The 16435-nt window shown below is 43.3% G+C and overlaps 2 protein-coding genes across 9 annotated transcripts in view; one reads left to right on the plus strand and one right to left on the minus strand.

Annotated features, from left to right (window-relative positions):
- Positions 1-16435, minus strand: part of GMEB2 (glucocorticoid modulatory element binding protein 2) — a 263449-nt gene that overhangs the window by 72911 nt on the left and 174103 nt on the right. The gene's annotated exons all lie outside the window — the stretch shown is intronic.
- Positions 1-16435, plus strand: part of RTEL1 (regulator of telomere elongation helicase 1) — an 80951-nt gene that overhangs the window by 10380 nt on the left and 54136 nt on the right. For all 8 annotated transcript variants that reach the window (XR_014565639.1, XR_014565640.1, XM_083744116.1 and 5 more), the window contains exons 7-14: positions 2929-3004; positions 5295-5379; positions 6854-6919; positions 7216-7369; positions 8028-8066; positions 8901-8979; positions 10286-10383; positions 11653-11708. Coding sequence is in view for 6 of the 8 variants with exons in the window: in XM_083744116.1 (XP_083600242.1) it covers positions 2929-3004; positions 5295-5379; positions 6854-6919; positions 7216-7369; positions 8028-8066; positions 8901-8979; positions 10286-10383; positions 11653-11708 (653 nt within the window). In the remaining 2 variants the exon portion in view is untranslated. The remainder of the gene's footprint in view (positions 1-2928; positions 3005-5294; positions 5380-6853; positions 6920-7215; positions 7370-8027; positions 8067-8900; positions 8980-10285; positions 10384-11652; positions 11709-16435) is intronic.

Here is a 16435-nt window from a genome sequence, read left to right on the forward strand (position 1 = left end):
TCTTCCATGCAAAACTGCCAGCCTCTGCTGTTCATTTTTGTTAGGTTTGTAAGCATCATTAACTAGTTTAGATTGTACAACCCATACTTGTCTGTGCGCTTGTGCTGTGCTTTGCTTTCAGGTAGATATTGGCTAATTTAGTTCTCAAATTGCTGGCTGTGGAAACTGGATTCCCACTTAGGAAATTGACCTAAGAGTTTCAGATGTGGCAATTTCCTGTGTTCAGTGGGCTACATTCCAGCTAGGCAAAATGTAAAGGTTTCTAAATATACCCCCATGCACACTTCTCCATTACCCATTTAGGTAGACAATAGGTATAATTGTAGCCAGGTAAAAGCACACAAGGAGGGTGCAGACCAGATGAGTGAATTAACCTGGTGAGGACATGTGGGAAAAGTCCCAAGGGTGAATAGAAGCACTTACAGAAGGCTGCATTTTGGCCCTGGGCCTGAGGTTCCCCATCCCTTACATTGCGGAAGGAACACTACTGAAAAGCACTCCACCATGCCACCATAGCGCTAGTCCACATGAATTCAGTTATAAGTGCAGATGTTGCAGTATTTAAAGTGAGACTTCTCAGACATAGGGCTGTTTTAATATAGGATGCAGAAGTGCTGAAGCTCAGTGGGAAAGTACATCATTTACATGCAGAAGGTCTGAGGTTTAATCCCTAGCAATCCCAAGGAGATGGGGCTGGGAAAGTCTCCTCTGAAACCCTGCGAGCCATTGCCAGTCAGTGTGGATGATGCTGAAATAGATGAACTCCTGACTCCGTATAAGGCAGCTTGCTAGATTGCTAAAAAGTAGCTAGGCAATGAGGTACCATTATCCCAAAGATTTTTGAAGTTCTGAGCCTGTCAGAAAGTCTCACTTATATTGAATTCGTATTCAGTATATAAACTTCACTTGGAAGATAGCTTCCAAGAAGTAAAGCTGGGGGAACCAGGCAAAGGGCCTTCTTGGTGGTGGCGCCCATCTCCCATCAGATGTCAAGGAGATGAGTAACTATATTATGTTCATGAGACGTCTGAAGGCAGCCCTGTATAGGGAAGCTTTTTAAGATTTAATGTTTTACTATGTTTTCATGTATGCTGGAAGCTGCCCAGAGCAGCTGGGGCAACCCAGTCAGCTGGGCAGGGTACAAATAATAAATGATCATCATCATCATCATCATCATCATTTTAACAGTGTTGAAGTTCAAGCTTATGCCTCTAGGTAGTCAGCTGACTATTATACCATGCACATTCAGCAATCGCTGGCATTATGTGAAGTGACCTGCTTGCACATTCAGAGACAATAAGGCCTAGGAAGGTAAACGGCTGCCTCCCTGTATAAGGAATACTAGGAGCCCAGAATTTGGTGACCATAGAAAGTGGCACTGATCAATAATTTCAGGTTAAAGTAAATTCTCTCTCTCTCTCTCTCTCTCTCTCTCTCTCTCTCTCTCACACACACACACAGACACAGACACAGACACAGACACAGACACATACATAATGGGGGTGGGTTGAGATGGTGCCATCCATGAGCATAGCTTGCAGAGTGTGTCATCTGCATATAATGTGGTATCTTATGAGAAACATAATTAAGAACTAAATCAACAGATGTTCAGATATTTTTGGAGCCTTTCCTGGAATGTGGAAGCAGCAGGCTCTTATGTTCATATAATCATGTAAGTTAAAGATAGAACGAGCAATCCATCAAGTGCTGTTGATGCGCAACCTGCATTAATTTTAAATGTGATTTGTGCAGGAAATGGGCAGAGGTTGCCTAGCAGCAGTGTTGGGTGGTTGCACCCAGAAAATGATAATTAAGGGTGCACATGAAAGTATATAATTTAAGCAGCAGGGTCATCGTGGAATCGTACTCACTACATTTTGTTCACAAGTAGAGTTCAAGGGAAATGCTTCTGCTTTCTGCTAGGTTGCAGCAGAAGCCAGCTGTTCACTACACAAATTACCTGGTGCCTCTGATGTCATGAATCCATGTCTTGCCCCATCGCAGGCAGGGTTTTTTTTTAATTAAGAGGGGAGAAAAGACTTGCAGGTTTGCTTGTTTTAGGGCTGCAGTATTAATTGATTCATCAAATGAATAAATTAAAATAGTAGAACTCAATAAAAATTTTAGGCCTGATTAATTGGGCATTGCTGCTATATCATCCAATCTTCTATTGAACCCCTAAGGGCATCACCCTTTCTCTTCTGCTCAGCTAGGCACTGCTTCTAGTGGAAAATAAGATATCATCCCAGGGCCCGCTATGATGATGAAGGGGCCTCCTGGATGACATAGCATTCCTCACTGAGAAGAGTGTTTGGTGTAGGACGAGTCTTCTCTCCTCCAGTCTAAATATGCCCAGTTCTTTCCAACTTTCTTGATAGGACCTGCTTTCCATAACCCTGACCACCTAAGGCAGGGGGTGGCAAGGTTTATCTTGCCTGGGCCGAATTGGTCCCGTAGGGATCCCTCCGTGGGCCAAATCGTGAGCATGTGTGAACGCGCACAGCCACGATTTTCGGCGTATGCACGTCCACAATTTTCAGCGTCTGCACAGACATGATTTCCGGCACCATGCAAGTGAGTCCCTGCACCGTGCCAGTTTAGCGCAAGCGGGCAACTTGGTTCGTGGGCGGCTCGTGCGCCGGTCAAACGACCTCCGCGGGCCGCTTCTGGCCCCTGGGCCTTAGGTTGGTGACCCCTGACCTAAGGCTACAATCTGGGGAATTTGGATTGGGCAGAGGTGTCCTTTGCCCAGCCCTTCTGGCCACCCAGCTGTGGAGTGATGCCAACATTTCTCTGCTAGTGTGGAACCCGGCATTCTACCTGCTGAATGGGTGGGCAGGCCCAAAATGGGATGTTCAAGGAGCCGGGAATAGATGAGCCAGCCAGGGATCTGCTGGAATATGCTAACTCCTCTTTTCTTTTCTATAGAGAAGAGCACTGAAAAAGATCTGATCAGCTCCATCTTGGATATTGAAGACCTGGTTAAAAATGGGAACAAGCACAGGTCACAATTCCTCTTCACTTTTCTCTTTCTTTATGCCTCTCCCCATATGAACCAACACGGACCCTATGTTCATCATCTTAGGCCCGTGTTCATGTGCCTCCTTCATGAGAAATCCAGAGGGTGGCAACATGAGAACGAGCCTTTTTTGCAGTGGCTCCCCTTTTGTGGAATTCTCTCCCCAGGAAAGTTGCTGGCTGCCTTCACTGCATATTTTAGGTGCCAGGCAAAACTTGTTTCTCTATAACCAGGTCCTTGGCTGATTAATAATAATAATAATAAAAATAAATTTTATTTATATCCCGCCCTTCCCAGCCAAAGCCGGGCTCAGGGCGGCTAACAACACTAAAATAGTGCAACATTCTAAAAACATTATAAAATGATTAACATTTTATGGCCTTTTAAATGTGTTTGTGGGAGGGAGGGTTATTAGTTTGTTTTTTGTGTATTTTGTGTTCTTATTTTGTATTTTTATGTTGTGAAATGCCCTGTGATCTTCAGATGAAGGACAGTATACAAATTTCATTAATAAACAATTATTAATAATATTAGTGGCATATTCTCAATAGATAATTGCATTAGTGCTGAACTGAAATGAGGAAAGGATTCAGTTTTGACAGCCTTTTTCAAAATTCAGTCGTTGTGCACAGTAAATTTGTGCATGTATTTGTATATAGGAAATGTATATGTGCATGTATATAAGAAAATAATGGAAACTTAGGAAAATGCTCTTTAAATATGAAGTGCTCAAACAATTTCATATAGTCTATGTTGGTAATCCATACATCAAACCTGTGAACATCGGGTAGGCTTAGACTCAGATGTATTGGTTTGATTTAATAACACCCAATGAGTTCATGACTAGGCTGAAATTTGAAGTGGGGATATTGTCATTTGTCGCTCACACCTTCAACCATGCAAGTTGTTGTATGATCTTTCTGTGAATAGAAAGCGCTGGCTGCATTCACTTACATCTACATACTTGACTATTGCAAAAAGAGTCAACCCAAATGTTTTATTTGTTGGTTAAATTTATATCTTGCCCTTCCTTCCAAAGGAGCATTAATCAATCATAAATAAAATCTGTATTGCAGAATTTAGAAATTCATTAAAGAATGGCACGGAAAAAGAAAAACCCACTGTTATATGAAATTACTGCTTCATTTAGTCATAGAAAGATTAGGGACTGAATTGCATTCCTTTGGCTAGGGAATTCAAAATCTCCAGTGCAAGTCTTTGTAAATACCAAGACATCTATGACTAATTATCAAACGGGTGCTGTTGGATCTATACCACTGTAGCTGATGTTCATACAGTGATAAGCTCATCAGGTGGGAGATAATTCCAGATCTCCCTTTTCTATACTTTCTAAATCATGAACAATCCATCTTTGTACGCATAAGCCCCATGACACATCTAATTAAGTAAACAGATATTTGCTTAATGGGCTATAAAGCTGTGATTGAAAAATGACTACATGATAAGCACCCCCCCCCCCGTGTAATGCTTTATTAAGGTTCCTTCTCTCTTTTACAGTTTATTTTCTTGGTTGAAGCCCTGTTTTTTAAGAATATTATTATTATTATTATTATTATTATTATTATTATTATTCCCCAGCCACTCTGGGTGGCTCCCAACAGAATTAAAAGCACAATAAAACATCAAACATTTAAAACCTCTCTGAACATGGCTGCCTTCAGATGGCTTCTAAAAGCCAGATAGTTGTTTATTTCCTTGACATCTGATGAGAGGGCATTCCACAGGGCGGGCACCACTACTGAGAAGTTCCTCTGCCTGGTTCCCTGTAACCTCCTTTCTCGCAGGAAGGGAACAGCCAGAAGGCCGTCAAAGCTGGACTATGTCAGTGAAAAAGTTGAATGCCTTAAATCAAGCATAGGCAAACACTGCCCTCCAGCTCTTTCAGGACTACAACTCCCATCATCCCTAGCTAACAGGGCCAGTGGTCAGGGATGATGGGAATTGTAGTCCCAAAACATCTGGAGGTCCGAGTTTGCCTATGCCTGCCTTAAATGCTAAGCTTCCTAGCAGCCTCTGCACCACCACCTTCTTTTATCTCGCTGCACTTGCAGGGTCAAGGATTTATTGCCAGCATTCTCTTTTATCAAATGAGAGAGGAGACGGGCCCACATAAACCCACCAGACCATCTGCCTTTAAGACTAGCCCATTAAGAAGCTGACAAGAAACCCCTGAGAATCTCAATAAATGACTGTGGAAAGCACGTTGGTTGTCTTGTAGCACTGTGTATTTTTCCCTCCCTCTCTCTTTAAACAGAGTTTGCCCTTACTATCTTTCTCGGAGTTTGAAGCAGCAGGCAGACATCATTTTTATGCCTTATAACTATTTACTGGACCCAAAGGTATGTGGGGTATTACTTTAAAATTCAAGTCAGTTTTGCTGAATATTTTAAGAGGATTTTGGTGGATATGCCAGTAAATTGCTTAATTAACTCATTACAGGAAACATTACAGATGCTAAATGCTTATCATAGAAGGCAGAGATTGTGTGTGTGTGCGCGTGTGCATGTTTCTTTTATTTTAACATATTTCCTTCTCAGAAAGTGAGATAGTTTTGTTCACTAGTTCTTTTTTGTTGGAAGTCATGTAGCATTTCTCCCTTTCTTCCATCCTTCCAAATATGCTGAATATTGTTTGGTTTGTTGAGCTTCCATGATGGGCTAGGCATACAAGGGAGAACTTTATAGTTGCTTTTCTTTGTTTTCATCATAGAAGCTTTCCCAGCTAAATTTCTCCCTTCTGTATAACTAATTAAAATCACAGGAGTCTCTGCATATCTCCCTGTACTGACTAACAAGGCTAGTTTAGTGGCAGTGCTATAGGAAAGCTAGAGCCATGTGGTCCTTGATCCACCTTGAATATGGTGCTATCTACTGAGTATTAGAAGCCTCTTTGAGTTCTGCTTTTAGAAAAAACTGCTTGTGTAGTTTTTATTCTCCCCTACTCCCTTCTTTTGAAGGCTAAAACCCTTTTCTTTAATCATTATTGCAGGTTACCAGGATTCGAGTGACCTGTACTGGGATCTCATGGTGAAGTGTGGATAATAATGAAATCGCAGTACCGGTCACCATTTTGGGATTGTAGCAATGCAGATTTATGGATCATTTTCTAGTTATGAGGTTTATTGAATAATAGCGGTTTCTGATGTGCTGACAAAGCTGTTTCACTGTTTTTCTTTGTGAAATGTGCACTGAAGAAGCAAAATGACATGTTCGCTTTGGTTTATTGGCATTAATTGTTCCTCAAACGTGTGTGCGACAGATAATACCCACATGCAACTTCCTGCTTGTTGTGGGATTTTAAAGGATATTTTTATGGATTGCCTTACTGTATGTTACTAGTTTTGATTGTACTTGCTGTAATTTTTTTATATATTGTTGTGCACCACCTTTAGATGTCTGCAAAACAGGCAGCATATAAAATACCGTATTTTTTGCACCATAACACTCACTTTTTTCCTCCTAAAAAGTAAGGGGAAATGTCTGTGCGTGTTATGGAGGGAATGCCTACAGGTGGCATGCCTACGGATTTTCCTCCTCTAAAAACTACGTGCGTGTTATGGTCGGGTGCATGTTATAGAGCGAAAAATACGGTATTTAATAAATAATAGGTTTGCAAGGAGCACCTGTGTGAGTGTCATTGAAATGGAATTTTACAGGGCCATGTTGCACTTCTTTCATTGGGCCATGTGCAGCTGCCATACCTTGATAGACTGCTTTGTGATGACAGACATTTAAGGGTGGTGCAAATAGTTGTAAACAAGTTGTCCCTGCCATCCTGCCTCACATATCTCCCACTTTTTTAAAAAAAAAATAGAGTCGAAGAGCTCACAACTTGGACTTGAAGGGGGCTGTAGTGATACTTGATGAAGCTCACAATGTGGTAAGAAAAGATGCATCTGGCTTCTCTCCATTTTTAACAGGCAAAGAGCCTTGTAGGTATGTTTTCATATAAGAATTCAAGTAATCTGTGACTATTTGTTCCCTCAATAAGTATTGAGCAACTGAGATGATAGGTCACTGGTGTTATTTTTAAAAGAATACTCTCTTCATTTGGTCCTTTGATAATGTTGGCTTCCTAGAGCAGGAATTGTCCTGACAGACAGACTCAAAGTGTGTGCATAGCTGATGTGGTTAATAGTGTACACTACAAGTGTAACTTTTTGTCTACACCCCTAGGAAAAGATATGTGAAGAGTTGGCATCGTTTGACTTGACACCCTATGACTTAGCTTCAGCTGTGGATGCCATTAACATAGTTCTGGAAGAACAAGTGAAAAATGTTCAGCAGAGTGAAATCAACTCTGAATTCAATGTGGAGCCTGCCAGTTCAGGTAGATTGTCTGTATAGGGCAGTGATTTCTTGAATTCAACAAGAGCTTCATTGGGCTGCATGCATTTAGAAATTACCCTTGGGTTTTGCAAAATCAGTCTTCAGAATGTGGAGTTTGGTTGCTAGGCAGTGGATGTATTAGGATTATTGCTGGCAACTCTTCTGTGAAAACCCCAATGAAAGAAAGATACTTGTGCAAGAACATGAAAATCTTTTGTGCAGCTGTGTATTAATGCCAGTGAGGCTTCATGCAAGCGTTTTTTCAGTGCATTCATTGAGCTTGTTTAAGGGGGGGGGGAGTTTTCCATGCCAAGGCAAATCCAGTGTAAATTAGGTACTTAAAAGCAAATTGGTTAAATGGCGCTTTTGATATTTGTGCTTTGGATTTCTGGATTTTGGTTTAGAGAATTGGTCAAGGAGGGAAATGAAGAGCACATACTTTGCAGCCTTCTTGGCCTCCTCTCTTCCACTCATCCACAATCATTGATCTGGAACAAAGTCCAATAAGCATTCAACAGGCAGTGCATGTACATTGCACTTGGAAAGGTACATTAATGTACAATCTAAATATTGAGATTTATACAGGATGGGCTGGGGGAAGAGACATTGATACAGTATTGCACTGGAAACTGCCTGAATAAGAATTCTTTCTGAAACAGGATTAAACATGGAGCTTGAAGACATTGCAAAGATAAAGCGTAAGTACAATTATTAGATTCATATTTTGTCTATAGAAAAGTTTTTTTTTAAAAAATGTTTTGGCAATGGGTGGCTTTCAGTTTAGCCAAGACAATCATGTAGCTGATTACTCTCTATTGCACAGATATTCCAAATTTTGTACTTTATGCACCTCTTTGGTGCAGTAAATTAAAGATCTGTCAACGTAGGTAGTATGTGAAAAACTGAATGCCTTGAACAATACCCAAAGAGACTAGAGGAACATTTATTAAGGGTTGTGTGCGTGAGGGGAATGCACAGTATCCCTTGTGGAAGCAAATTCCTAATCACTTTGGTTTGAGAGAAACATACATGGTGGATGAGAAATGCTAGCTAATTTACTGACAACTTGTTGAATACTGAAGGATATTTCATGTTTATGTATTTGGCTGGCAAGCTACTACTCATTTGCATATTTTAATTGCCTGTAAACAATGTAATTTGCCTGTCATTTTTATGATATTGGCATATGGCAGATCATTGGTTGACTGGATTCTACTTATCTTACTCAGAAAGTATTACCCCCAAATGTGAAAATCTTGCATCAGCCCTAGAAAAAGTCCTTTGCTTTAGTTCTTTTTAAAAGTTATGTCCTGCTTTTCAGTAACAAGCCCACTGAGGTGGCCTGTTGTGTAAATGTGTCATTGCAACCTACCCACCCTGAGGGAGTGTGTCACTTAGAAGGAGCTCTTTTCTTGTTGGGAAGGCAGTGAGAGAGTGCCTGTGTTGCAGTCTCGTCTGAGGAGAAAGAGCAGGATAATTTGGTTATATGCCAGCTGCATAACATTCCTCCTCTTCCTCTGTTTGCCTTCAAGAGATTCTTCTTCAGCTAGAAAACGTTATAGATGCTGTCGAGCTGCCACCAAGTGGAAGTGGACTCACTAAGGATGGAAGGTATGTTTCAGGAGATACAAAGCATGTGCCCAGTTGGCATTTCTTGTTTTTGTGTGCCTGCCCATAGACTCATAAAATTGCTTTGTTGCTTGTTTTATGGTGTAGGGTGTTTCCTTGAGAATCTTGGGCCTGAGTCACCCAGGTTTTCTGGAGCTCAGTTGTTGCTGCTGGAAATTGTAGCTGCAAAGAGGTTGCTTGATGAAGCAGGACGAAGGGTCAGACTGGGACACTCAGTTCAAACCATTGCTTGACTGTGAAACTCACTGGGTGTCCCGTCAGGTCAAGTAGGACATATAATGTTTAGACTAGTAAGCAGTGAAGCTCATTTGGAGGCCTTGGGGTACCTACTACCTCTCTGCTTAACATAGTCTACAAGGTTGTTATAGGGAATGAACAAGCCATTTATGCCACCTTGAAAGATAGGTGGGATATAAATAAAATAAATTAATGAAATATTGCTTAGCCTGCCCTATCTTGCAGGTTGGTTTGCAAGGATAAAATGTCCAGAGGATACACTATTGGGGGAAGGGTTGATTACAAATACCAAATAAAACAAATCACTTGACATTCATCAAGCCACTGCATTTCACATTTTCAAAAACAGAAACTATTTTTTAAAAGAAGGTTTCTAGCCCTCATGTTTATGGAGGCTCATCAAGCTTTGGTAGGAGGTGGCGGATGGTATTCAACTAAGGTTAAAGGTGAAGGTACCCCTGACCGTTAGGTTCAGTTGCAGACGACTCTGGGGTTGCACGCTCATCTCGCTCTATAGGCCAAGGAAGCCGGCGTTTGTCCGTAGACAGCTTTCAGGTCATGTGGTTGGCATGACTAGGCCACTTCAGGCGAAACCAGAACAGCGCACGGAAACACTGTTTACCTTCCCGCCGGAGCGGTACCTATTTATCTACTTGCACTTGACATGCTTTCAAACTGCTGGGTGGGCAGGAGCTGGGACCGAACAACGGGAGCTCACCCCATCATGGGGATTCAAACTACTGTTAAGTAAAACATATTTGATTTCCACTCTCTGTTACAGAATAGGTTCTCCATACTTACAGGGAGGAATTCAACATGGCATTAAGCAGATTGCTCTTTCAGTGCAAGCTATTCTGCTTGTCTGATGGAATGATCTGCCTTTTCCGGGGTTGATTCTGAGTAGTTCTTCTAACTCTATATACATAATGTTTATATGTGCTGAGAACCCTAGAATACCTTAGTGAGAAATGGAACGAGACTGTTTTGTATTTTGTACTTTGGTTAGCTACTAGGATAAGTATTTTGTTTATGTTTCTTCTTGAAATTACAGCTATATATTTGACCTGTTTGAAAAGGTCCAAATCACATCCCAAACCCAAGCGTCTCTCCTTGAGTCACTGGAACAAATCTTACAGTATTTAGCAGGCCGTAAGTGTGCACATTATACTTTGGGGAAATAGGGGGTGGGGAGAAAGTTTGAAAGTACAGTATAATATTGTGAGAGTGCACAGCATTGCATGAGCCCAAGAAACAGACCTGAAAATAGTTGCATCTAGAGAAAATGAAACAAGGTGGGAGACAACTAGAATACAGGTGAGAGAGTCATGGTGAATATGATTGAACACAAGAACTCACTATGAAACCTATTTTGTATGGTGGTGAATAAGCAACAGAGGTCCATGGGGAGAGATCCCAGAATCTTCAGAGGCATCTTATGATAAGTTTGCTAAACATTTTGAGTATACAAATTTTTTGTCAATTGTTTTTGAGTTTACTTTTGTGAAAAAGAAAAAAAAGTGTCTAAAAATGTAATAAATAAGAATATGTAATAAAATTGCTTATACAGTGGTACCTCAGGTTAAGTACTTAATTTGTTCCGGAGGTCCGTTCTTAACATGAAACTGTTCTTAACCTGAAGCACCACTTTAGCTAATGGGGCCTCCTACTGCTGCCACGCCGCCGGAGCCCGATTTCTGTTCTTCTCCTGAAGCAAAGTTCTTAACCTGAAGCACTATTTCTGGGTTAGCAGAGTGTGTAACCTGAAGCGTATGTAACCCAAGGTACCACTGTATCCTCTCTGACCTTGATGCCTCATTTGTAACAGTGTTTGGGGATACAGTGGTATCTTGGGTTACATACACTTCAGATTACATATGCTTCAGGTTACAGACTCCACTAACCCAGAAATAGTACCTCAGGTTAAGAACTTTGCTTCAGGATGAGAACAGAAATCGGGCTCCGGCGGCGCAGTGGCAGCAGGAGGCCCCATTAGCTAAAGTGGTGCTTCAGGTTAAGAACAGTTTCAGATTAAGAACAGACCTCCGGAACGAATTAAGTACTTAACCCGAGGTACCACTGTATTACCAGAATGCCATCAGGTCCAAGTTCGTGGGATGAGTTTCAGTTGATGTGTCCTAAGGATGTAGACAGGGTACTCTGTGGCTGATCTTTTGTGTCCTTCCCCCTTGCCCATGATGGCTAATTATTTCTAGTAAAAGGAGATTGAGTCCAGGAAGTAATTAATGCCTGATTTGCCCCATTGGAATTCATTTTCTTAGTTTTGACCAGGGCACTGTAGCAGATGCCAGAATCTTTGCTCAGTGCCTCCATGCCTACAACGCAGTGTTCATAAATGGATTTTTGATGATTGTGAGAAAAGTCATGTAAAAATGTTACAATATTCTCCCCTGCCTTTAGGTACTGGCATATTCATCAATACAGCTGGGTTGCATAAATTTACAGACATAATTCAGGTAAATATATGTTGCCTCCTCTTTTGTAGTTTCAAAGACTGAAAGGCACCATGGAGAGAGTTATAAATTCAGTAATAGCATTCCAAGTGAGCTTTTCATGTCATTCTGTGAATATCTTCATAATGCATATTATGTAAACCTGGGGCAAGTTGGTAATTAGAGAACAGGATGGTTAAAATCACTTTACAGAATTCTGCTGCACTCTCATGTTCAACCTGCTCAGGTCCGAAGCTATGATAAGGTAGGGTGGTTGGTTGTGTTTGTGTAAGTTTATTATGGTGAAGGAAAAAGAAATTTTGCTTGATGGTGGCAGCAATCAAGGCTTTGGTCATTTCCACTTGGTATTCTTTGTCTCTGAAGAGAGGCTTTGAATGCCAATTTACTGTGCACAATGGAATGAGAGTTCTAAGGGATGTGGTCTGCATTTTTCAGTTTAGAAACTGTACCATATTTGTGATTCACTGGAACATAACTGGGAGAGATTTAAGGAGACCAGGTTGAGCTGGTGCAGTGTAAACCGGGCATAGACCACTGGTCATTTTAGCTAGGGATGATGGAAGTTGTAGTCCCAAAACATATGGAGGGCCGAGTTTTCCTGTACCTGGTGTAAACCTTTCCTGCAGATCAATAACAAATCCTATGGGAATCCTATCCGTTAGACACAGTAACCTCTATGCTTGCTTTGAGCACTGGATGGGTCTTGACAGGAAATGCTGGTGAGGGTGACCAGGATGATGATAGAGTCTGGGGAAAAAAGAGCAGTAGAAAAATCTGGGTATGTTTAGGCTGGAGATGAGGAGGAGGATGACCAGGAAATTGACAGTGTCTAAAACCAAGAGGTTATGGGACGCGGGTGGCGCTGTGGGTAAAAGCCTCAGCGCCTAGGGCTTGCCGATCGAAAGGTCGGCGGTTCGAATCCCCGCGGCGGGATGCGCTCCCGTTGCTCGGTCCCAGCGCCTGCCAACCTAGCAGTTTGAAAGCACCCTCGGGTGCAAGTAGATAAATAGGGACCGCTTTCTAGTGGGAAGGTAAACGGCGTTTCCGTGTGCAGCTCTGGCTTGCCAGATGCAGCTTTGTCACGCTGGCCACGTGACCCGGAAGTGTCTTCGGACAGCGCTGGCCCCTGGCCTCTTGAGTGAGATCGGCGCACCAACCCCAGAGTCTGGCAAGACTGGCCCGTTCGGGCAGGGGTACCTTTACCTTCTACCTTAAAACCAAGAGGTTAGGTATGTTTAGTCTGCAGAAGAAAAAATTAAAGGGAGATGCATTTGCTTGTGGTATTTCCACATAGGTTTTCATTTCAAAGCTTCTAGATTCCAGACAAGTCATTATCCATTGCAATTATAGGAAATTGCAATGATAGGAAATGAACTAAGACTTATTTAACTTCTTCATAAACTTAATGCAAATGAGTTAATTTTTTTGTACATGAATTACTTTTGATAGCCTTAATTTCGCTCTTTCTACAGTGCCATGAAGTATATTTAAGAGTACTGAGAAACCTTTTGCTCCTCAGGGTACCATCCTTTCAGATTGCTTAAACATGCTTCATATTAATACCTTATAATATAGGAAATGTAAATCTATCCAAACTGTTTTATCCAGAATATTAGCAGTGATTTTTGGCCATTTCCCCTACCACAAAACATCCAACAGCATCTCCTGACCAGCTACCAGTAATAATGAAATACAGTGGTACCCCGCAAGACGAACGCCTCGGAAGATGAAAAACTCGCTAGACGAAGGAGTTTTTCGTTTTCTTAGGCGCTTCGCAAGACGCTTTTCCCTATGGGCTTGCTTCGCAAAACGAAGCTTGCTCTACAAGCTCCGGGGATAGCGGGGAAGCGCAGCGCGTCTTCCCCGCTGTTGCCGGACCTCTTTTGAAGCAAGGGGCGGCGGGGAGAAGATCGCTTCTCCCCGTTGCCAGCCCCGCAATCTCCGGGGACAGAGGGGAAGGCGCCTCTTTTGAACCAAGGGGCGGCAACGGGGAGAAGCGATTCTCCCCGCTGCCCCTTCCCTTGCTTTAAAACAGGTCTGGGGACAGGGGAAGGCGCGCGCGCCTTCCCCTCTGTCCCCGGAGATTGCGGGGCAGGCAACGGGGAGAAGCAATCTTCTCCCCGCCACCCCTTGCTTTAAACAGGTCCGGGGACAGAGGGGAAGGCGTGCGGCGCTTCCCCTCTGTCCCCGAACGGTCTCCATAGGAACGCATTGATTGATTTTCAATGCATTCCTATGGGAAACCGTGCTTCGCAAGACGAAAAACTCGCAAAAAGAAAAAACTTGCAGAACGAATTAATTTCGTCTTGCGAGGCACCACTGTAAACTGTTTTTTTAGAAACAGAATTGTAGGCCATTCGTTTTTATTAACTTCTTGAGCTCTCTGATGTAGTTCTTTTAACTTCCACTAGGGGGCGATCACTCTCCAAGCTATAATATATACTGTAATTTTCTGTGTATAAGACTAGGTTTTTTTACTAGGGTTAAAAATCGGGGGGCATCTTATACACGAATAGTGCATATGCCCATTTTCTAAATTTGGGGTCCCTAAAAGTAGGGTGCGTCTTATACATGGGGGCATGAATTAGGCATGATTATATGCCAGTTAAATTATATATGAGTGAGGCGGTTTGGCAAGCTGGGGCAGGGCAGAGTGAGTTGGGGGAGGCCCGTGCCCCCCCAGTAATACTAAAGTAAAGGTAAAGGTACCCCTGACCGTTAGGTCAGTTGCGGATGACTAAGGGGTTGCGGTGCTCATCTCGCTTTACTGGCCGAGGGAGCCGGCGTTTGTCCGCAGACAGCTTCCGGGTCATGTGGCCAGCATGACTAAGCTGCTTCTGGCAGCGCACGGAAACGCCATTTACCTTTCCGCCGGAGCGGTACCTATTTATCTACTTGCACTTTGACGTGCTTTCAAACTGCTAGGTGGGCAGGAGCAGGGACTGAACAACAGGAGCTCACCCTGTTGCGGCGATTCAAACTGCCGACCTTCTGATTGGCAAGCCCTAGGCTCTGTGGTTTAGACCACAGGGCCACCCATGCAAGTAATACTATAAGAAGGTAAAAAGAGCCTGGCTGCTGGATCAGGCCAATGGCGCATCTAATCCAGCATCCTGTCTTCACAGTGGCCAACCAGATACCTTAATAGGAAATCAGAAGCAGGACCCAAGCACAAGAGCTCTCTCACCGCCTGTGGTTTCCAGTAACTGATATTCAGAAGCATTAAGCCTCCAGCCGTAGAGACAGAGTACAGCCACCATGGCTAGAAACCACTGATAGCCTTCTCCATGAATTTGTCTAATTCTCTCTTAAAACCAACTAAGTTGATGGCCATCAATGCCTGCTGCGGGAGCAAGTTACATGGTTTTTACTATGTACAGTGGTGCCTCGCGATTCTCTTCGTCTAGCGGTTTTTTCGTCTTGCAAAGCAAGCCCATTGACAGCTTAGCGGATTAGCGCTACAGCGGTCTAGCGGCTTCTAGCGATCAGCTGTTAAGCGGCTTATCAGCAGATCAGCTGTTAAGCGGCTTAGCGGCTTAGGAAAAGGGCGAAAAAAACGAAAAAACCCCGCGGGGACTCGCAAGATTTTTTCGTCTTGCGAAGCAACCCCATAGGGAAATTTGCTTTGCGAAGCACCTTCAAAACGGAAAACCCTTTCGTCTAGCGGGTTTTCCGTCTTGCGAGGTGTTCGTCTTGCGGGGCACCACTGTACTGCATGAATAAGTCCTTCTTTTTGTCCAGAGCGCTGTATAAGATACACGATTCATCTCTTATACACCAATATCTTGTTCCCCCTTAGCCGCCTTTTTTCCTAAACTGAAAAGTGGCTATTTATGTCTACTCAGAAGTAACCCTGTGGAACTCTAAGAGTAATCGTTGGCAAAATGAGAACTAAAACGCCCACAAATTGCCCTTCTGCACACTAAAGACCAACTAAGTTAGTTCTTGGTATGAGCTTTCGTGTGCATGTACACTTCTTCAGATGTGTATCTGAAGAAGTGTGCATGCACACGAAAGCTCATACCAAGAACTAACTTAGTTGGTCTTTAAGGTGCTACTGGAAGGAATTTTTTTTGTTTTGACTATGGCAGACCAACACGGCTACCTATCTGTAACTGGAACTTCTGCACACTGTTACCCTTTACAGTGGTACCTTTGGATGCGAACGGGATCTGTTCTGCAGCCCTGCTCGCATCCTGAAGCATGTGCTCGCATCTGCGCATGTGCGTGACGTCATTTTGAGCGTCTGCGCATGTGCGAGCAGCAAGACTTGGAAGTAACACATTCCATTACTTCCAGGTCGCCGTGGAGCATAACCTGAAAACGCTCAACCTGAAGCATATTTAACCCAAGGTATGACTGTTCTGTAGGGACGCAGGTGGCGCTGTGGGTTAAAGCCTCAGCGCCTAGGACTTGCCGATCGAAAGGTCGGCGGTTCGAATCCCTGCGGCGGGGTGCGCTCCCGCTGCTCGGTCCCAGCGCCTGCCAACCTAGCAGTTCGAAAGCACCTCCGGGTGCAAGTAGATAAATAGGGACCGCTTACCAGCGGGAAGGTAAACGGCGTTTCCGTGTGCGGCTCTGGCTCGCCAGAGCAGCGATGTCACGCTGGCCACGTGACCCGGAAGTGTCTCCGGACAGCGCTGGCCCCTGGCCTCTTAAGTGAGATGGGCGCACAACCCCAGAGTCTGTCAAGACTGGCCCGTACGGGCAGGGGTACCTTTACCTTTACT

The sequence above is a fragment of the Podarcis gaigeae genome, assembly GCF_964106915.1.
Source record: "Podarcis gaigeae genome assembly, chromosome: 6".
NCBI classification, from domain to species: Eukaryota; Metazoa; Chordata; class Lepidosauria; order Squamata; family Lacertidae; genus Podarcis; species Podarcis gaigeae.